Genomic DNA, 23,249 nt, shown 5'->3' on the forward strand with positions numbered 1-23,249 from the left:
CTACCAAGTCTCACGCATTATGCGTGAGACTCACGCATTTTGGACTCTTGTTCATCCCCTCAAATCTCTGTCTCACGCAACTATCACAGCCTATCCCCATATACAATGTATATGGGGATAGGCTGTGATAGTTGCTTGAGACAGAGATTTGAGGGGATGAACAAGAGTCCAAAATGCTTGAGTCTCACACATAATGCGTGAGACTTGGTAGCTCTGCCTCCCCAGCTTGCCATTATTATTATCATTTTTTTTTAAAGAAGATAAGAAGGAAGAGCATACGAAAGAGGGGAATAGGTTTCTAACTACATTTCTCCTGTATTTTTATAGAGAAGGAAAAAAATAGTTGTCTAAATTTGCCCCCCCCAACTCGATCAAAATATTGGAACTGTTTGCAGTACATGCCCCGTGCATGCCCACCATGCCTGAGCGCTGCCACTTCATGCGGCTAGACAGATAGCTTACGGTAATTAATTGGCATCTCTTACGCAATTTACTCTGGCTGAGACATAGGCGGAGTGAAGCCGGGAGTGTGTGACTGTGAGTATAAAACAGTTTTTTTTCACATTTTATTATATTTGATCTATTCATAATCCCCTGTAAACAACTACAACGTTAATTATGAATGGAATTAGTGGAAAATATATTTCCTAGATTTCATGATCCATATTTCTTATTTATTATGCAAGATTATTATGCCAAGATAAAACACTGGGAAATACTGCCGAGATAGGCCGTTACTACTTCCTCAAGCCGCCAGAACTTGGGCTTAGAGATGCCTGAAGCAGCTGGCACTGCTATGGCGCTGGCTGCCCGATGGGGTGTTGGGTGTCCGGACGCTTTATATTTTTGAAGCCTTCTATTTTTGTCTTTGGGCTCGGCCCAGTTGACTGCTTCTCTTCAGTGCACATAAAAAATGAACTTAATAATATTATGAACCACGACTTTCTTGTAAAAATCTACAAAAATTTCATTTCAGTTTAATAGGCCTATACCGGTAACTTCCTGAAATTTTTTAGAGTGCAAATTGGCACTGACAAAACTTTACTTTTAGCAAAATAGTCATAACTTTTTCCAAATATGATGACAGTGAGTCCAAAGTTTGAGTGTTACCATACTTCGCAGACTGTCATTATCTCAAAAAGTAGCCAATATCCTTAAATTCTTAGGCTACATCAATGTGAAAAGCGACCTAAAATTACCCTCTGGCGTAAGTTTCTTTATGATGAGTTGAATATTCATGAAAATATTGACAAAAGATCTGCAAATTTGTCACCGTTAGCGCCCGTTCCGAAGAAATCTGGAATTCTCAACGAGCATCATGATATCATTTTGCAAGCAGATATGATGAAAAATGTGAGTTCGATGTGATACTGACTGATTCTATAACATTTTGTCTTCAATCTGATGTAAATATCTCACTCTTTGAGCTTGAGATTTCATTTAAATCTCCACAAAAACTTTGGTCCGCGAAGTTAGGTCACACTTTTTCAGATCGGTTTTCCAGGCACAGCATGCATTTGTCGATCGCAATAGAATTTTGAGATCACGATACCAGCGAAATCCCTTGACCGACTTCACATTTCATCAATTATTTTATAATAAACGATCTTGCCATCACTGTGGTAACTATTTCTTGAATTGATTTTGTATAAATTGTGAAATATTTTGTGAACAAATTTAAGCCTGATGAATATTTCTGAAAAGTCCGCGAAGTTTGGACACCCCATCATACTTTTACTCGAAATAATCGACTCGATGGCTGCAATATGTTGAGCGAAGGGTGGAAGAATTTTATCTGCCCCAATAATTATCTGGCAATGCCTGGCCCAAAGTTCAAGGGGTACTCCAGGCTTAAAAGTATTTTAGCCCAGATACACACTATGGCTATGCGATGCAATGTTTTAACAAATCACATTTTGCATTAAATTTGACATTTTCAAGAAGCAATATCATTTTATTTGAAGTTCGGCATAATGTAAAAAGAAATAATAAAATCATTTTCTCTTTGCGGCAAGCTCTGTGTTCGAAGCAGATTACAGTCTGAAATCGGCAAATCACAGGTGATGATGACATGACAATTTGGAATTGATTTTGCATTTATTTCAACAGAATTACAGGGAGGCTTGAACTTGACTGAATTTTTATTTCAGTAGTCCTATCTCAATTTTGAATTGTGATTGCTTAGATTTTATTGGTTGGAATGTTCATATCAAATGTTATTGCAATTTCTTTAAAATGTGGATTGCAACACACCGTTTATTTTGCAATGGGCAATGATCAAAATGCTGAAAATCTCATTCATAATCTGTTAACAAATTAAGAAATTATTGAGATTTAAAGTTTAGCAGTAATTCTTAAAACATTTTACTTATAAATGTTTCAATCTCATGAAATCAAAATTATTCCATTTGCTCCCTTGCCACCCCAAACCTATAATAAGGAGTCTAAAATGAATTTTGAGATCTTATAAACTTAACAAAAAGCATATTCTAAGCTATAAAAGCTGTGAAAGTTGAGAAAGTGAGAAAGAAAAAACGAGGTAGAAGTTTTAGATACTCAAGCTGAGAAGTGCATAGCAGTGTGCAATCTCAGTGAAATTTCCAAGAAGCCCAGGGAAAATGGTATAAAAGACACTTTTATTTCATCATTTCTTTTTCTTTAAAACTTCAAACTGAACAGTATAAAGAAGAAGCTTATTTTAAAAATTTTACTTTTTGAATTGGCCATATGACTATTGTTAGCTATTTACACAGTACATTCCCCTGGGGGAGGGCACTCGACCAAAAAAGTAGTAGGTATGTGCCGCGGGCGAGACAAAAAACGGGGGCCTTGGAGCAGGCTTATTGTAAAAAGGAGGGTCCTCGGAATGGGCTTCAGAACTACAAGGCCCGAATTCACAAAGGTGGTTTTTAAAACCCACGGTTGAGTCCATGGTTTATGCAGATTTTCTGTATAAATTACGCTTAATTGAGCGCGTATCGGGTGCATGTATAAACAATTTCCAATGCTGATGCACGCTTTTGTCACAGTGCGCCAAATTGATGCCTGTTGCCATGGTTATCCACGCTATTTTATTCATGAGTCCACTGTTTTTAATAATGAGTCCACTCTTCAAACAGTGGACTCGTGAATAAAATAGCGTATCTAACCATGGTAACAGGCGTCAATTTGGCGCACTGTGACAAAGCGCGCATCAGCATTGGACATTGTTTATACACGCGCCCAATACGCACTCAATTGGACATTGTTTATACACGTGCCCAATACGCACTCAATTAAGCGTAATTTATACAGGAATTCTGCATAAACCATGGATTCAACCTTGGGTTGAATTCAACCATGGTAACAGGCATCAATTTGGCGCACTGTGACAAAGCGCGCATCAGCATTGGACATTGTTTATACACGCGCCCAATACGCACTCAATTAAGCGTAATTTATACAGGAATTCTGCGTAAACCATGGATTCAACCTTGGGTTTTTAATACAACCTTTGTGAATTCGGGCCCAAATGTTTGTGAAAATGGGGGTCCTTGGAACGGGTCACCTATATATTTGAGTGAGTATGCATCCCTATGGAACGAGCATGCAGCTAGCCAAGCGGCACGGCCGCCGGGTGCGCTAGCGCAGAGGCGATGGTCGGACAGCGCTCTGCGGCTGCTTTTCACCTAAATTGCGCCTCTTTATAGCAGATCAATGCGACCGGAACGGCGTAATGGAAAATATGCGAAGCTTTGGAGCAGATTTCTTTCTTTTTTCTCAATAAGAAGAAAATGCTATGCTTTGGAGCGGCTTTCTTTGTTTTTTTTCTCAATAAGACAAAATGCTATGCCTTGGAATGGAAATTTGAGTGTAGAAATTGGGGGTCCCCTCCGCGGCACATACCAACTATACATTGTTTACAGAGTGTTCGCCCCCCCCCCCCCCCCCCCGGCGGTACATTCCCTTGCAAGTTATTGCTGGTTTAAGATGGCAGATTACATATTTTCATTCATGTATTTTTATAAAATGTCTTCATTTATAACAAAGTTGCCTGAAATCACAAAGGTTGTTTTTAATCTTTAGAGTTTGAAAAAATACTGAAGCTTGAATAAACATTTTCATGTATTATCAGCTTGCTCATTACAATTGCATAGAACTGTTTCACCCAGATACTGTGATTCCTCATCCAATTTTGATGAAATTTTCTGGGTTTATTTTTGTTAGTCTGATTTAAATTTTTCTTTTCAAATGAGATAAATTTTTTTTGTCTGGATTACCCTTTTAATGGTTGATCGTACCTTTATTTTGAACCAAATTATATTCTTTCATGTCTTTAAATTTTAAACTTTTGAATGTTTTGTATGTATTGCAGTACATGTAAGTGTAAGACATGTTTGAATGAAAATGGTTGGGGTTGGTGGATTGGATGGATGCAGTAGCCTACTGACTTTGCACATGATTTGTATTAAAATTGAAAAAAAAAATAAAATGACCAAATATTGTGACTTGAAACAGATCTATGTGTTGGGAGGAATGGCTTGGGTGTCAGTCTGGGTGGATATATAAAAAGTGCTAAGTCTCGAATACCTTTGATTTTCCTTGAAGGGGAATGAAACCTTTGGAACAAGTTGGCATGTGTCGAAACAGAAAAATCAAAGAATTAGAACAAAGAAAGTTTGAGAAAAATCGGACAAATAATGAAAAAGTTATGAGCATTTGAATATTGTGATCACTAATGCTATGGAGATCCTCCTGTTGGCAATGCGACAAGGATGTGTGATGTCACATGTGAACAACTTTCCCTTTGATGGACTATAAAATATTCTCAAAATGTCTGTTTTTGCTTTTTCTTTATTGTGATACAAACTCTTTATCCATGATGTATTCTTTAAAAATCTGTATGACATGCCCTCCTGTAGAAAGAACACATGATCTACTGATAGATGTGATGAAAGAGGCAATTTAAGTGAAATATACTAAAGTAATGGGGAGAGTTGTTCACAAGTGACATCACACATCTTTGTCGCATTGTAAACTTGAGGATCTCCATAGCATTAGTGATCGCAATATTCAAATGCTCATAACTTTTTCATTATTTGTCTGATTTTTCTCAAACTTTCGTTGATCTGTTTCTTTGATTTTTCTGTTTTCACACAAGTTATCTTATTCCAAAGGTTTCATTCTCCTTTAAAATGACTAATTAACAACTAATTATTACATAGACGTCAATGTAAGTTAGAATTTTGAAATATGTCTATTCTCAAATTGTACCTGCTGCACATAAAATGTTGTAAAAAATTAATGCAATATTGGATCACCCTAGTATTTCACAATTTTAATCTGTAACATCAATGATTAAATCTGTAACAAAAATTGAATAATTATCTGTTATTGTATGCATATTAATTACACTAATTAACAATATTTAATTTTACATTTTTGCCCCAAAAAATGCCTGTCACTGTTTATATGCAGGGCAAAATATCTACATCATGGGTAGAAATGTTTGTTGCAATGATACACAAGTTTTGTACTTACAAATTAGATCAGTTTACTAATTGATAAGGTTGCAGATCAGAGCTGACATACACATGTATTTCATTCCTGCATAATTTTCAAAATTGCCAAATTTTATAACATTAAATTGTTCCTTTTAAACTGCCTAGAAATATGAGACTGACAGTCATATTACATATTATATTAAGTTATTAATTAAATTTAATTAACATTCTATCATTCACCGTACTTGCCACCCCTGTTACTATAAACTTAATATGCTATTGTTTTTGTTTCTGATATTGTATTGATCTAATTTATAGTAATATATTTAGCCTATAGTTCTAGCTTCAAAATTAGATCTTACTCAATAAATTTGGTCAAGATGCTGTAATGTAGCAACAATTTTTCCATGGCACCGTATGGAAAATTGTTCATCCGCTACCCCTTTTGCTTACCTACTTATGAAATGTGACCACATGCGTTTGAAAACTGAATCGTGTTCAGTGTCACATTTTGTTGCATTCACGATGTTAATGGTTGTAAATCTAAGCTGATTGCATTCCCAAACATACCTTTTCAGCGTTTAGATTTTCCTCCAATTCGTGATCTGAAAGACATTCACTTCTACGATCGGGAATGGGGACATTGAACATAAGCATTGTTTCTTATTACATGTATAGTATCCCTGTTTGGTAATTGTCTTTTTTTTAATCATCATTGAACACCCCCTAAACCTGTAATTCCTAGGGAAAGAGGGATTTAAGAAATTCCCTTCTATCTCTACTTTTTAAAAGTAGTTTACTACATATGCATGCATGTAGAGGTAGTGAATATTTGGCAGGTTGTATTCAACAATTTTATATAGATCTAGACTCTGGACCCTTGGCTTCATTGATAGGTATTGTGAAATTTTAATATACTGCTCGGTGTATGCAAGGCTTGCAAGTGTACAGACACAAATAAAGCCCTTGCTGTACAATTCCCGGTCAAAGTGCACAGTATGTAATTGCTAGAACTTACAGTTGAACTCTTGGGGGATGGGAGATACCAATGTTTGAATGTAAATGCACAGGACTTCGATACACGTGTTCATGCAAATGTGTCTCACCTTTAACATTCTTTTGGTTGTGTATTATTTTCACTCTAGGAAAAAAGGTCAGTCTACATGTATTTTTACTTTTTATGCTACTATATGACATAGACTTTCATTACAAATGAGTTGGCTATCTTGACCAGACTATGATTCAAGTTTACCAAGTAAGACCATAATATGTTGTCATAGACAGACTGTCAAGAAAATTACTTTTCAATGATATGAAAATAATGCGTGTGCTGCTACATGTAAATTCCAGCCATTTGGATTGACCAACAATGAATGCGAGAGGTGAGGGTAAGAACCAGAGCCTCTCCTCTCATCCTTTGTGCACATCACATTGTTTACCTGGTATTTTGCTGACTCATTACTTTGGCTGTGGCTTACCTATTATACATGTGAATTGATGAGCATATATGCACCAGATAATAGCAATGTAAGAATTCAACTGCCTCCATGGAGGAGATAGTATTCCCCATTCAAAAATTGGACTTTTAGTATATATTGGTCTCTACAGTGTATTGTGTGTATGCATCGTATTACATGGGTCACTACATTAAAATAGAACGTAATCTTACTCAAGTCGAGGGATATTTAGTTAAATATATCCCACCCTAATAATGACACAAATGACATTCATGAAAAGGCAATTAATAAATGAAAGTAACCAATGAGCAAATGAGTGAATAAGAAATTTATTAAATGAAATGACAGGGTAAATAGTTCAAATTAATCAGCTCAAATTGAATTGGATTAAATGGAGTACAAACCAATAATTTCATAGTTCTAATGGAAAAATAGAAAACATATTAAGATTAAAAGTAATGAGTAGATCTATAGCTAAATGATTCAATACATAAGTGCATTAATGAATGATTTAATTGATTGATTGATTGATTGATTGAATACATGTAAGTGAAACAATTTGTGAATGAATGAATGATTGAATGAATGAATAAAATTAATTATTTTATTTAATAAATGAATACAATGCATTGATAAGTAAATTGAATAGATTTATATTTTTACTTTCAAGGGAAAAATAATGAAACAAGAGTACTCTATTAAAGTGATGAAATATTGTTTGTATCCATGTACCTGTAACAATAATATTATAAGGTTTGAATTCAGCAGTGTGAAAGTCTTCTCACTCAGCTCCATGCCATCTATTTCCTATCTATTACTCTGTGCTGTCTCACTCTCTCACACGGGACAATTTAATCTCCCATTTGGATGTGACTAATCCTAAATGATCTGATATGTATTAGTGTTGATTATAACATATTTGCAACCACCTTTTGCCTACACAGAAAGGATAGAATATTTAAGGGTTTGATTAGTGTGAGATTATCTGCAACATCATATTTTAACCCAGTTTCTGAGCATATTACCAATAAATATGTAATATAATTCTGAAAACAGTAGAGCTTATATTTTGTTATTTTTTTCATACTGTGCAGGACTTTTTGAAGTGTAACTGACATCCTTATGTGTAGGAAGAGGACTCACTATGGAGGAAACAGAGATTGAGAAATTTTATTGGTTTTGTGGTGAGAACGCATCTTATACAGACAGCCTGTACCCTTTCTCTTGGAACCTAACCCACACCATCTACAATGCCTGTTTCACAGACCTCCTAGTGACATGCTTGCACGGTGTGTTCATACTCCTCTTCTCTTTGGTCCTAATCTTTGTCCGATGCTGCAATGCCAGAACAACCACCAAGCACCCCTACATCACCAGGTACCCCGGCCACGTTTTCCGCTGGTTCATCTACGTGGCTTACATGACATTATGCATCTGCAAGGTAGGAGAAGGCATCCTTACGGATATTCAGACCCTGAGTGATCAAGAGACCTCACCACGGTTATACGTGGCCCCAACTGCCGCTCTTGTCATGTCCATCCTGGCAGCGGTCTACTACCATCATATGGAGTACTGGGATGTTCCTTCCATGTTGGTTCCTCAAGTTGTCTACTGGTTCTTGCTTCTTGCCGCTGAATGTGTCAGATTTGAGACCTTCTACATGTACTACTATCGTGATGAGATCACACTCGATACACTACGGTGGGACCTTAATATTGCATCCATAGCCCTTGTTGCTTTGATATGTCTTACTGAACTGCATGCCATCAGAATTAAGGTAGATTTCAATATTTTCAACTGATTTAATGGTGATTACTAAATTAAAGGACAAGTCCACCCCAACAAAAACTTGATTTGAATAAAATGAGAAAAATTCAACAAGCATAACACTGAAAATTTCATCAAAATCGGATGTAAAATAAAAAAGTTATGACATTTCATAATTTCGCTTCATTTCACAAAAACAGTTATATGAACGAGCCAGCTACATCCACATGAGAGAGTCGATGATGTCATTCACTCACTATTTCTTTTGTTTTTTTATTGTTCGAAAATGAAATATTTTGATTTTCTCATCATTATCATGTGAAATGAAGTTTCATTCCTCCCTGAACACGTGGAATTTCATTATTTTAACATTTTGTGCTTCAGGCAAGGAGGTCCTAATCGTCCAATTCGTAAAAATTGAAATATTGTATAATTCAAACAATAAAAACAAAAGAAATAGTGAGTGAGTGACATCATCAACTCTCTCATTTGGATGTAACTGGCTCAATCATATAACGATATTGCTAAAAATAAGCGAAACTTTGAAATGTCATAACTTTCTTATTTTACATCCGATTTTGATGAAATTTTCAGTATTGTGCTTGTCTGATTTTTCTCTATTGATTCAAATCAACATTTTTTTGAGGTGGACTTGACCTTTAAGTCTTGGTTTTTTTTATTGGTATTTATTTTTGCTGCATATTTTTCTTTTGTTACATGTATAATGATTTGATGTTGGTGAGCCTACGAAAATTAATAAAACATATAAAATTAAGTCTTGGAATAAACAATATTTGTTATAATAAAAGGGGAAAAAATCATAATACTTTCTTGAAATTAATTTATGTTGTAAAATAGGCAATATAATTTTGAATCTCTCTTGTAATATTGGTCACCTCTTGACATGTTGAGGATTGATTGATGGGGGTGGTCCAGTGGTAGGGCACCCACCTCATTAATAGAACATAGGTTCAATCCCTTGCCATATGATTAGGAAGTTATGAAAAATGAGACCCTCTGCTTTATAGCTGGGTGATCAGCATTCAGATAATAAAGAACAGTACTGAAAGTATAAAGTTGCAGAATAATTGGGTCTTCTTAAATCCAGTTAGTGACTTAAGTGGTTAACCTTGAAATAAAATAACATTATCTCTTGTGCTGAACAGATACTGAAGTGGTGTACCATAGAGGAAGGTTTCCCAGCGGATCTCAAGGATCCAAAGATGAATTACTACGAGGGATACTGTAACCTTCCATCATCTGTCTTCTTCTGGTGGCTCAATTCTCTCTTTAAGATGGGTTATGATAGCATCCTAGAGATCAAGGATTTAGGAAATCTCAACAAGACACACACTGTCCATTATAACGGTGGAAGGTTTGCCAAAGTACTTGCCGAAGAACAGGTGAGTAGATTCTATCCCTCTCAGTTACTGGTGGCACTATCTCCCCATACTGGCAAGGTCAGGATCACCATAGTATCATGTAACTACAATTACCAGTCGAGCATTTTAGCTAAAGCCACATAATTAGAAGAATGTACTTTGTCTACAGGTGGAAAAAAGGCATCGAAATATAGTTTCAAGTTTTAAATTGTATTTAAGCAATTCTGTTTTATTTCATTTAGGCCAAAGCTAAAGCCACGGGCAAGGATATGAACTTGTATTGGGTGTACCTGAAGGCATTCTACCCTGGTCTGATTCGTGGAGGAATCATCAAGTTCTTTGGTGATACCTCTTCATTTCTCTCACCTTACCTGATATCTGGAGCTATTGCCTATGCCACTGCAAATTCTTACCCTGATGCTGGGGACAAAGCAGTAAGAAATCCTCAGTTTGCTGTTTACGTTTTACAAATGTGTTGAAGTTACCTTGAGGAGTAGTTCACCTAATTGTTTGAGTGATAAAGTAAAAATAAATTTTGATATATTTGTAGATGATTCATCAAGTTATTCATAGATTCTTCTTCCTTTCCCTTGCTGTATCTATTATCTTTGGAGCATTTATTGAAATGACTTGTCAGATGTTTTATCTGACAATGTCTGTTTTATCCAACAGATACTGTAGTTACAATCAGACACTTGTGCTAATCACAATCACAAAAAAATTGTCAGGTCTGATGTGTTAGACAACAGATGTTAACAAAATGCACTCCCCAGGAGTCATTCCCACTATTAATGAATACAAGAGCAATCAATTGCATGCAGATCAATGTTTATAGATATCCTTCACATTTCTTGACAATTCTACTCTGATGCTTTTCCTTTTAGCCACAAACTGACAAGTACATTGACTGGTATGACTTCTTCACCAATGGTTTTGTTCTGGTAGTAATCCTGTTTATACAGTCTATATTTCAACGACTTTGTAACCAGCACCATTACCATAATGTGATCATGGAATCTGCTCATTCTAAAGCTGCACTCCAGGTTTGTCAACTACTACCCTACTTTGATGAAAGGAACCAATTGTCCAAAGTATAATTTCCTCTAAAAGAGCAATTAATATTTTTTCATGGATACATTACCAGTGTGTTTAAAGCATGATTGTTGATTAGCCAAATGGCAGAACTACATGTAGCATGAGCTATTAATTATTTAGGGTAGAAAATTCATTAAATGCGAAACATTCAAACTTGATTTTAGGAAATATGTTACTTACATACTTTTGCCAAATAGGCCTTAATAAGTGATATCAATTGAGGAATGTATCCTCTGAAAACCTACAATACAGTCAGTTGATATGAATGAATGGCAGTACTTGGCATCCATTATGCATTTGATAATTTGATTGTTTGGGCCGATATTCAATTTGCTGCTTAAGCCAGAATTTTAAGTATTTTACTCAGTGTTTTGCGTATAAAGTAAAATACTTTTCCATCTTTGGTATTCAATTGCATTATTGGTGAAGTATTTTGCTTAAATCTAAGACAGCAGACTGCCCAACTTGCCTACAGCCTGAGCTTGTATACCTAGTTCACTGCTGCTGTCAGTGTATAGCAAGGCCCTTGTCTACCTAACCCTTTTAATTGTATATTTTAACATGCCTGAATTCATTTTTTTTTAGGCAAAGTCATTTTTCTAGAAGGATCATATTGGAAAAAAATACTTGGTGCATTAAATCTCCAAGGCCAGTGAGCATGGCATTGAGGTCAGTCAAAGAGGGCATCTAAAGCCATGGCCTTTCATAACCTTTGATGGCAATTGATTAATTTAAGCCCTTCTTGAAGATCTTCAGCTCATCTGGCATGAATGATGAGATGACCTATACCATGGGGTCCGTCGTCCATCATCTATCATTTGCCATCCTTTTCTCTGTTGTCCATCATTGTCCATCCTCAATTTCAAAATGTTTTTTATGTTCGCAGGCTGCGGTATACAGCAAGGCCCTACGACTGTCGAGCTACTCGATGACTGGTGGATCAATGACCATGGGACAGATCACCAATCACATGTCAGTGGATGCAACTAATATACTCAACTCCTTCCAATGGATACATTACATCTGGTCTATACCCTACTTGGTAAGTAATCTCAAGATGTAAATGAATATAAAGTGGGAATAAAGAGATGTTCATGCAGACATTCTTTATTCAAAGTTGTTGATGTTCCTTTTCCGCTGACAAAGTAAAGTTTTCAGGTAGCATGTTATTAATGAAGGAACTACATTGCTAGTAAGCAAATTTGTACGAATTTATTTCTGCCAATCTCAGACAAAACTAAATTCTTGGCCTTTTAAGGATGTATTCTTAATTAGAATTCAAATTTAGCCCTTGGTCTCTCACCCTGATATTGATCAAGTAATGAAATTGTATTCTTGCATCCAAAGTTTTAAATATTTTTCAATAAACCAGAAAATGCTACATTCTTTCTGTTGATTTGTTCCCATCCCATTATTTTTTCAAGGACATGCCTACTTCCAATATTTTTTACCCCTGTAGCTTATGACTATATGTATGACATATTTTGTGCTTTTAAAAATAACCACTGGATGTATGAGAAGCTAGACTATTGAAATATACTCCAAATAGTACTTGTTAAATAGTGCCTTGATTCATTGATGCTGCTTTTAAGGAATTTCAAAATGAAAAGAAAAAATGTGGGATAGAATTTAGCAATCTGTAGTAGATAATACCTTGTTGAATATTATAGCAGCTAAACACAGGTAATATAACAGGATTAATAGTTATTATTTATATTTGATAGGTGTAATGTGTGGAAAATCCACCAGCTTATTTTTCAAGATTTTTATTATGTTTTGAAGCATATATTTGCTGGTACTGCTGAACAAAGGAATTTGCATGCACAGTGAAGTATATTGAATTACTGTCTTGCTTTTATCATTATTTTGTTAGTCTAATCCTCTCCATTGTGTAAATGATTATAAAGCTATTTTTAACCCTAACTTACCTGGGCTATTTTGCAATTTTAAGTCCGGGGGGGGGGGCCCTTAGGCCCCCACAAGATTGCAGATCACGCGATCATCATAACAAAAATTTGCAAGAAGGTAGAGAATGACAATAACTTATGCCGTTGCAAAAGTAAATTGCAATCAATTCATATTTTTATTCATGAAATCACACTTTTGCTATATTCACAAAATAAACTCATAGGAAGCTAATTTGTGGTGAAATATTCTTTATGGCATTCAACAATTGTAAAGGAAAAATTTCTGGTTCCAAAATCCATTTCTTATTTATTTCATTGTTTTTTTTTCTAGTTTCTATGTATTTTTTTTTTATCTTTTTATTTTCATTGTTTCAATGTTTCAAATTAATTTGAAACATTATTTCAGTCATTAACAGCATCAAATTGAATGACTATTGTCAAGAAAATTGAGAATAATCACTCATTCATGAATTTGGATAAACAGATTTTGTATCGACTTTGTACATGATATAAAAATAAATTTTTGAGCAATTTTATTCTGACATGCACTTACATAATGTTGCTTAATTTCGTAGCCGCATGCCTGGGTGTCACAAATTTTGTGTCAAAATTGTGTGAGACTTTAAAGTAAAAGCCAGCGAGTGGCGTAGTAAAACAAATTCGCGCAGCAGATATATAAAAAAAAATGTCAAGGGGTGTAGCCCAGGTAAGTAAGGGTTAAGCTCTCAAAATGAATATTTGATAGGCTCTCAACAGTGCATATTTATCTGATGAAAAGTGTCTTATTCTGTCTATCATTATTTTTCTTTTTACAGGTGATTGGATATCTCGTCATTCTCTATTACCAGCTAGGCTTTGCCTCCCTGATTGGATCAAGTATCTTTCTCTTTTCAATACCTCTCCAGACATTGATTGCTAAGAAAACTGCCCAATATCAGAAAGGGGCCATGGTGAGACCTGGGATCTATATCACAAAACTAATCAATTGATTGTAAAGTCGATTTGTACAATTGATTGTCCATATAAGTCAAGATGTTCATTAATGAGAATTAGCTCTATAATCAATTGATGAGCTTTGTAGCAGAGTCATTCTTGATACATGGTAGTACAGGTGCTACCATGATTTGATTTTTTTCACAGCAATATGAAATAGAACCTTGATATACTTAAAAAGATTAATTTATAAGATGCAAGGCACAATCATGTTTTTATCTCTTTTTTTTCCTAATTTTTGAAATATTCAAAGATTTTGTTTTAAAAACATCTGTATGAGCCCAATACATTTTGCTTTATCTACATATTAATTGTTGATTCAATTTTTTTTTTCTTTTGTCAGTATGAAAGGACATACATCTTATAAAAAGCTATGATATTTATCACGGAGCATTTATATAAAATGATTTTTGTTTGTATGGTTGTATGTCTGACTGTTTTTCTCTCTTTTAACTTTGCTACATGAGCTTTAAAAAAAAGATTAATGAATCATTTCATGATGGTCCCATATAATCTTTTCAAAATATTATAGACATGTGCTGACAGTCGTTTGAAGCAGACCAATGAAATGCTGCAAGGAATCAAGCTTATTAAGTTATATGCATGGGAAGACATCTTTCTCTCGTCCATTGGAGGAGCTCGTGCTGATGAGATCTGGCAGCTTGTTACTCAAAATATCTGGAAAGTCATTTTAAGTAAGTTTGACATTGCAATAGCAGTATTAAAAAACCTATTTGTTTGTTACCATTTGTTACCATTTTTACCATTTAAAGGAGAATGAAATCTTTGGACAAAGATAGCTTGTGTGAAGGCAGAAATATCAAAGAAACAGATCAACAAAAGTTTGAGAAAAATTGGAAAAATAATGAGAAAGTTATGAGCATTTGAATAAAATATAGATTTAAAAAATAGATTTACTTGTATTCTTGTTATACAACAAACTAATTAAAATAAAGAGATATGATAATGTTTGACATGTAAATAAAGATGCATGCAGGAACATTGCCTAATACAAATCTATAAGGACCACATGAATATGTTTGATTTTATTAGCATAGGGATTTATTTGACTTATGGAAGTTTTAATTTGGTTGTCGATATTTATTTCTTTTGCTTTTCTTCTTAGATGGTGTTTCAAATTCTGCTCCATTGTTGGTGATGCTGACAGTAAGTATTTTCAAATCTGCAATCTTTGTTATGCTGTTATTGTGGTGGTAGTAATGTGTATTTCATATTTTTTAAACGGCCATCCTACGGGATGTATTATGGTATCACGCTCGGTGTCCGTCCGTCTGTCAACTTTTACTTGTAAATACGATAACTTCAGTTTAACTTAAACTAGGCTCATTAATTTGGTGTGTATGATACTAGCATGGATCCCAGTAAGCCTATCGATTTTGAGGTTGAAAGGTCGGGGTCACACTGACATGCTTTCACCTTACCCTTCTGAACTATTTGTAAAAGCAATAACTTCAGGTTAACTTAAACTTAGCTCATATGATTTGGTGTGTTTGATACTAGCATGAATCCCAGGAAGCCTCTTGATATTGAGGTCAAAAGGTGAAGGTCACAGTGACATGTTTCATCTCACCCTTCTGCAGCCCTTGTAAACACAAAAACTTCAGTTTAACTTAACCTAGGCTCATATAATTTGGTGTGTATGATACTAGCATGGATCCCAGGAAGCCTATTGATTTTGAGGTCAAAAGGTCAAGGTCACAGTGACATGTTTCATCTCACCCTTCTGCAGCCCTTGTTAACACAAAAACTTCAGTTTAACTTAACCTAGGCTCATATAATTTGGTGTGTATGATACTAGCATGGATCCCAGGAAGCCTCTTGATATTGAGGTCAAAAGGTCAGTCACAGTGACATGTTTCATCTCACCCTTCTGTAGCCCTTGTAAACACAAAAACTTCAGTTTAACTTAACCTAGGCTCATATAATTTGGTGTGTATGATACTAGCATGGACCCCAGGAATTCTATTTATTTTGAGGTCAGAAGGTTAAAGGTGAAATCGCCACCTTCTACTTTTCTTGCATGACCAATAACTCAATTTTCCGTGTTACGGGCAGGTGTATTATGTACTTGCCTTAGCGACTTTCCTGATGCATATATGTATTCTCTAATATTCACATATTCACAAAGGAACTTGAATAGCAAGAGAAAAGTAAACATCCAAACAAACGTACAAACTAATGAAAAAGGAAGACCGAAGATATTGAAAGTCTTATGGACACCCAGTTCAACCATTCCCATGGAAATAAGTATACATCTGTGGGATCCAACAACAACAAAATTGTAGTAGAAACAGTAGATTACCAGAGTGAACTCATATGCCACATTATCAAAATGAATATTATTCTTTGGGACTTCATTTTCCTGTTTTAATTCCTTTTACAGTCCTACAGTTTATACACAGTGTTAACAGGCCTGCCTCTGACTCCTGACATCACGTTTGCTGCCCTCTCTGTCTTCAATCAGATGAGTCTACCTCTCTTCCTATTACCCATGATATTTACCTTCCACGTCAATGCCGTGGTCAGCACTCGTCGCTTGTCTGTTTTCTTTACCGCTCCCGAGGTGGAGGATAAGGATGATGGACGTAGGAAAGAGGATGAGGATTCTTACCAGACGAATGGAACGCCCGACTTTCCAACGAACAGTACGGAGGTGAAGATATATTCCCCATCATCCTTAGAAGAATAGTTGTTTAAAGTTTCATATCAATATCACATCCATGAAGTAAAGTTAAACGATCGTCAGATGCATAACTCCAAGATATTATATGAAAGTTTCATATTTTCATTTAAAAAGTGGAATAGTCACCTTTCATTAAATTAAAGAGGGGAAAAATCATAGAAAGGTGAAGTAATGAAATGTATTTTATTAATAACTTATATCATTGCTTTTTATTTTATTTCCTGTATTTTTCTGTATATGAATAGTGTTTTCTTTTGTGAATAATTATTTAATATCTGTTTTCAAAATCAGCACTGCTGCTATATTGAATCGCGTAATGCAGGTGAGACTGCCAGAGGCATTCCACTTGTTAATAAATATGTTTCTTTCTAAGTCATATTATAATTGTTTGTTTAACAAACAAAAATACCCTTTTATAATCCTCAAGGTTCCTAAGAGCAGAGTGGTCAACCCACGGAAAGAGGCAAGTAGATCATCTGGTAAAGAGGATACATACCACCTCCTGACAGAGAGTGATGATGATCTTGCATCATCATCATATGACAATCCAGTTCACCGCTCACCTATAAACTCACCATATAAAGATGTTCTCTCAGGTGATGTCATTCTTAAGGTACGTTAATTACCCCTGGGGTGGTTCACAAAGAATTAAGTATGACCTAGAAATCACATTTAAATTAACATTGGTTTGTGGTATGCAGTGCACACTGCATTGAGGGTATAATATCCAGAGGATGCATGCTACTTCATATTCATCAATGAGATTAAGCATATCAACCCAAAACTTTACTGTATTAATTAATGATATTAATTAATGATTAAAGATCTCCAAAGTTGGAACTTCATGAAAAGGTTTTCTAGGGCAAACTGATCTCACTTAGCTGCTTTTTAATGAGCTATGAATGTGCATACATTTCCCTTAGAAAGTTCATATCACAACAATTAGCTTGATATGGTTTAGTATGATCAAAATATGTTAACCCCAATAAGATGTGGGGGGCTGACATTTCTCGTAATAAATCCACTGTGCAAAAGTTATTGACCGCGTCGCTCGCTGAATTTTCACTTTCTTGTCTCGTGCAAATTTTGAGACCAAAATTGTACCCCCCAGGTATGCGATTCTGAAATTATGCACAAATTTTTAAGTACATGCAGAATCCCAAATCCAATAGTCAAATAGTGGAGTTTTTTGCCAAAATTCATAAATGTATCATTTTCCTTTTACTTAATAAAATCAATGAATTTCATCTTGTTTATGGTGAAAATAAAGTCCCTGACAATTTCTATTGAAAAAATAAATTGAAAATGTAGAAATACGTAAGAAATAAAGAAAATGATAAAATACATAAGAAAATAAATTTAATGTTGAAATTCTTTTAAAGTATATTTGATCAGATTCTTATAGAGTCTGTGAACCGAAAAATTTGCATTTTAGAGGCATTATTTAGTTTATAATTACAGCAAACTTTTGAATTTTAGGCATAAATTAACATAATTAATTAGCAATGAGATTTTTCACTGAATTTTATTTTTATTATTATTTTTTTATCTTAGTATTGCATATGCCAATTGTTGCCATGATTGATGACTGAGATCAGGGGGGGGGGCTGAATCAGCCCCCCCCCCAGTCTTCTTAGGCGTCGATTTAGCCCAGTCTTTTTAGGGTGAAACCAGTATTTCAATAACATTTTATATAACTAGCCATTTCTGTACTCACAGGTTACTGATGGAAATTTTACTTGGGACAATACTTCAACAGCCCCTATACTGTCTGGCATACAGCTTGAGCTTCATGCAGGTAGGCACATCTTCTTTCACTTTATCATCAGTTACCAGCTTTAGACTAGTGATACAACTTCTATGACTTTTACTTTTGTTGAGAGTGTGGTTATAAATTTGCTTGAGAAAGCTGTGCTCATCACTCTCAAGGCGCTGTCACACCTTGGCGTTTTAGACAGCGTATGCCCGACGTATGAGAAATTTGGCAAATACGCTGGCGTACGTCGAATACGTTACGGGTAAGTTTTGCATACGTTAAGAGTACGCTAAAACAAGCTGGTATACGTCGTCATACGGCAAGGTCGTCGAAAAATTTTGTGCAAGCACAAAATTTTTCGACGTATGCCAGCGTATGGCTCATACGTCCCGCATACGCGGGCCATAAGTTGTAGGCAAGTTACGCGATCGTTGATACACGTTACTCGTAAGTTACTCATAAGTCGATGTACGTCAAGATAATGTCCAGCGTACCCTAAAACTTACTTTTAACCTATGAGTAACGTGCTTTGAACGTATGTGTAACTTAACTCCAACGTATATTGACGTATGAAGACGTGCTCCGGACGACAAAAAAAAATTACTGAACGTGTTTATAACTTACAGCTACCGTATAATGGCGTATTGACAACGTTTATCATGTTTATAGGAATTGGTATATAAAGGTGGGGTTCACAGGAGTTTTCTTCGGCATGGCGGTGGTGTTGATACGGTGATGTATCGTGCGGTTATGATTTGAATAGTCGAGCGGCAGCCTTTTTATAGGCTACGACACGTGTTCGTCAGCGATACGCTGCTGCGCGCTATGCGTAAGTTAGGCTATCGTAGGGCATAAGTTGTGTACGCCAGCAATATGCTAAGCATTCGTTGGAATACGTTACTTATAAGTTAACGAAGCGTTCGATATAAGTTACTAATACGTTATGTATACGCCCAACTCGTTATGAATACGCTAACTATACGCCCAGAGTTGAAAAAAAAATCAAAGTTCAGCGTATGCCGACGTTTTAGAGAAATTTTTATACGTCGGGCATACGCTGTCTAAAACGCCAAGGTGTGACACCACCTTTAGGTCTTATAAATTCTAACAACGGTTGTAAGGCAGTGTTCATCCGAACAAATGTCTTGGCAATGGGCTTGAAATTTGATGTCACAATGAAGATGATTAGCTGTGGTGCCATTTGTTTCTTTCCAAAATCTTAAGCCACTTTACATCACAAGTTGGATCTTCACAAGGATGCACTGAAAACACAAAACAGGGAAATGGTATATCACATGAGTTTGCTGTTAAGATGAACCGGTCAATAATGTATACAACTTTATGTCTGAATTGCAAAAGAAATATCAGAAGGAAACATGTTTAATGTCGTCCTTCTTCTATGTATCAAAAGATACATGTCTGATGTATTAAAATACTTAAAGCACAGAGTGCACAAAGTGAAGGATATCTCCCTCATATCATCCTTGCTAGAATATATTTTAAAGAATTACCATATATGATACCGTAAGTAACGGTGTATTAACCGCACCTTTTTCTCGGCTGGATAGAAGCAAAAGCCGGGGGTGCGGTTTATACACGGTGAGGGGTCTGAGCCAGCCCGCCGTAATCCCTCCCGGACATGTACGATGTCTGCCAGTTCACAACACATCGAGTGGCCGGGCGTAGCCGCCCAGGCAATGTCGTTTAGAGGGGTATGAGCCGCGGGTAATGGGAAGCGATTATTACGATCTTTATTAAATATTGTCCATAACAAACGCACCCACCTTCATGACACTAATTCTGACTTTATTTTCGATTCAAAGTAGTGAAGTCCCCTGGCTAAGTTAAAAGAGACGCCAAGCATACTCAGTAATATTTTGTCACCGCTGAGCGAGAGTTGAGTGAGCTTAGAGATTGCGTTGTAATGTGGTTATAGTGCGACTTAAGCTGGCGCTATTCAAAGTCCCATTTCGCGCCAGCTTGTTTTTTTTTCCTTCCTGTTTGCTTTTCATAAGATACCATATAAACCACGCACGAGAGAGATGGCACAAAGCCATAAAAAACAACTGGAAAAAATGCCAATTTCTTTGTTTCTTGAACCTTCCTGTAATCCAGTACAGTATTGTAGTTTGCGATGTACAAGAACGGCAGTGCTGTGTGTGTACACTGTGACTGTGAGGTGAGTGAGTGTGTAAGTGGCCAATATTGTCGGGACCTTTCTTTCTTGCTAACATTTGTAGATGAATTGATCAAGAACAGCAGACTTCCGCATACCGTTAATCTCTTTGGATGCTTTGAAATCTTTAACTTAGTTTTTGTTTCTTTATACTTCAAATATGCATGTAATTTTTTTTTTAATCCAAAGTTGGGGGTGCGGTTTATAGTCCGTTACTTACGGTAGTAATATTTTTTTTCTTATTTTCATTCAAATCAAATGACAGGTCAGCTGACAATGATTGTAGGTCAGGTGGGGTCTGGTAAATCATCATTGTTGTCTGCAGTTCTGGGTGAGATGACAACATTACAGGGAGAGGTCAGGTGGAATAGGTAATGGTTACAGTCCCTATCCAATCACTCATGGAAAGCTATAGATGATACAATTCTTCATTTAGGGGCATAACATTAGCCCCCCCCCAAAAAAAAAAAAAAACACTTTCATGATCATTCAGAATGATGAAACATTCAGATGAAGCATTGCATGTAGGATTGTTATGTCACTGGATCTCCATAGTTGAGATTGAAAGCATCAATTGCATTTCTTCGGAAGATTGAGCCTTAGATAATTCAATTTAACATTGTCAAAGTCAAAATAAGAGGAGCCTCTTGCTGTAAACTTTGCAATCAAATGTGACACAGAGAAATCAATAATACTTAAGAGTTGTTAGATACTGGATGGTTTGAAAATAAAGCTGCATTTCATTTCAAATTGGAAGTATTTATCTTATTTTCAATTTACTGCACATTTCAATTTCAAATTTACAATTACAATTGATTGAACATTTGCAATTATATAAAAAAAATCTATAAATGATTTCATAGATTGAATCATTCTTTTACCGCTCCTTTGGGTTTCTAACAGATCAGAATTGCAAGTTTTATTGTTGGTAGGTAATACAGATATAGTTTTAAAAGAACAAAAAGAATGAAAAAAATTATGATTTTGTAATAATTTAACTTATGTTTATGTTCCATAAACATTACTTTTATTTAGTTGTTGAAATTTGTAGGCAAATGGGTATACTTGAAATAATGTTTTATGAGCTCAAAGTATTTATCAACATTGAATTATATTTCCATTCTTTTTCAATAGAGAGCAAAGCACCATTGCCTATGCAGCTCAAAAAGCTTGGTTGATTAATGCTAGCCTCAAGGAAAATATAGTCTTTGGAAATCAGTTCTCAGCAGATAGGTAAGTTCTTCAAACATTTGTTGAATTTTGTGCTAGTGTGTAATACAGCCGCTAGTTTTAAGTTAACATTTTTTTTTTCATTGAAAAATCAAAGCCTTCATTATAAGTACATGTGACATCAATATTACAGAACTGTCAACCAGTACGTTTTTGGCGTATTATGTTTTTTTTAATTTTACTTTTTTATAGAATCGCAATTTATTGAGAAAAATCATCACTATATGTCTCTATTTTATAAAACTTACACAAATATGGTTATTGGATCAATGTAATTTCAGGTAACTTGTTTTTTTTCCAATCATTTTGTTAAAATCAGGGTGAGATATACACATGTTTCAATGTTTTTTTTTTCATCGGCAAGAGCAGTGCGCAATTTAGCTTGCATGCAGCTTGAGCGCCGCGATGAGCGGGGTTTTTTTTTTCACAGTATACACTTTTTCATTCCCAGAGGTTGGCAGGTCTGATATTATCTCATTTTATATTGAAGCAAGGTACTAGTGTGTGGTGTGTTAATGCTTTATTACAGTCATTTGACTTGACTTGATATAATTTCCATTGATAGATATGAGAAAGTGATCAAGGCCTGCTGTCTACAGCCTGACATTGATATTTTACCTGCTGGAGATGAGACTGAGATCGGTGAGAAGGGTATCAACCTGAGTGGAGGTCAGAAGCAGAGAGTCAGTGTAGCCAGGGCTATGTACAGCTATAACAATGTGGTGATTCTGGTAAGTGATTGGTGGAAGGGGAGGGGTCGATTGACAAGGAACATACAATTGATTTTAAGAAGACATAAACCAGAGAAATCTCATGAAAATCTCATGTTACCTTTTCAGTATTTACATCATTCCCTTCCCTGTCAGTCAACCCTTTAAATTTGCTCTTGTAGTTCTATTGATATAAAATCGTTGTTGTTCGTAAACAGTGCAGTGTTGAAGTCATTTGCAGATATGATGCACACTATGCATTGCACAGAAATTTTCCTGTAAAACGTTTTCCTCAAAAGTTCCTGGCTTTTTACTTCTTGGCTTTGTAGAATTTTATTAATGAATTTGCAGATAAGCATGTTTATATTATTAAGTTTGGCAATTATACTCTAACTAGTAACAACCATTATTTTGTAGTTATGAAAGAGCTGCATTTCTTTATTCTTATTGGTCAAAATACATCACATGATATTGATAAGATCCATCCATGTTGTCTATTGAGTGAGGTTTGCAATTACTTTTCACAATTAAAATGTGTTTGTATTCGTTGCCATTAAATTGGATTGGAAAGAATGGTGCAATTTTATTT

At 35.4% G+C, this 23,249-nt stretch overlaps 1 protein-coding gene across 2 annotated transcripts in view; it reads left to right on the top strand.

Moving 5' to 3' along the window:
• Positions 1-492: 492 nt before the first annotated feature.
• LOC121411049 (ATP-binding cassette sub-family C member 9-like) overlaps positions 493-23,249 on the top strand; it is a 34,320-nt gene continuing 11,563 nt past the window's right edge. Inside the window, exons 1-15 of one of the 2 annotated variants that reach the window (XM_041603527.1) lie at positions 493-537; positions 8,035-8,717; positions 9,874-10,110; positions 10,332-10,523; positions 10,974-11,132; positions 12,071-12,226; positions 13,907-14,041; positions 14,617-14,779; positions 15,211-15,251; positions 16,489-16,758; positions 17,216-17,401; positions 18,508-18,586; positions 20,986-21,091; positions 21,855-21,953; positions 22,516-22,681. In XM_041603527.1, the coding sequence (XP_041459461.1) occupies positions 8,085-8,717; positions 9,874-10,110; positions 10,332-10,523; positions 10,974-11,132; positions 12,071-12,226; positions 13,907-14,041; positions 14,617-14,779; positions 15,211-15,251; positions 16,489-16,758; positions 17,216-17,401; positions 18,508-18,586; positions 20,986-21,091; positions 21,855-21,953; positions 22,516-22,681 (2,622 nt within the window). In that variant the 5' untranslated portion in view covers positions 493-537; positions 8,035-8,084. Of the gene's footprint in view, positions 538-6,568; positions 6,637-8,034; positions 8,718-9,873; positions 10,111-10,331; positions 10,524-10,973; positions 11,133-12,070; positions 12,227-13,906; positions 14,042-14,616; positions 14,780-15,210; positions 15,252-16,488; positions 16,759-17,215; positions 17,402-18,507; positions 18,587-20,985; positions 21,092-21,854; positions 21,954-22,515; positions 22,682-23,249 lie in introns of those variants that run through there. The other variant, XM_041603528.1, reaches the window with a different exon arrangement.

This window comes from Lytechinus variegatus, chromosome 3, assembly GCF_018143015.1.
Source record: "Lytechinus variegatus isolate NC3 chromosome 3, Lvar_3.0, whole genome shotgun sequence".
NCBI lineage: Eukaryota > Metazoa > Echinodermata > Echinoidea > Temnopleuroida > Toxopneustidae > Lytechinus > Lytechinus variegatus.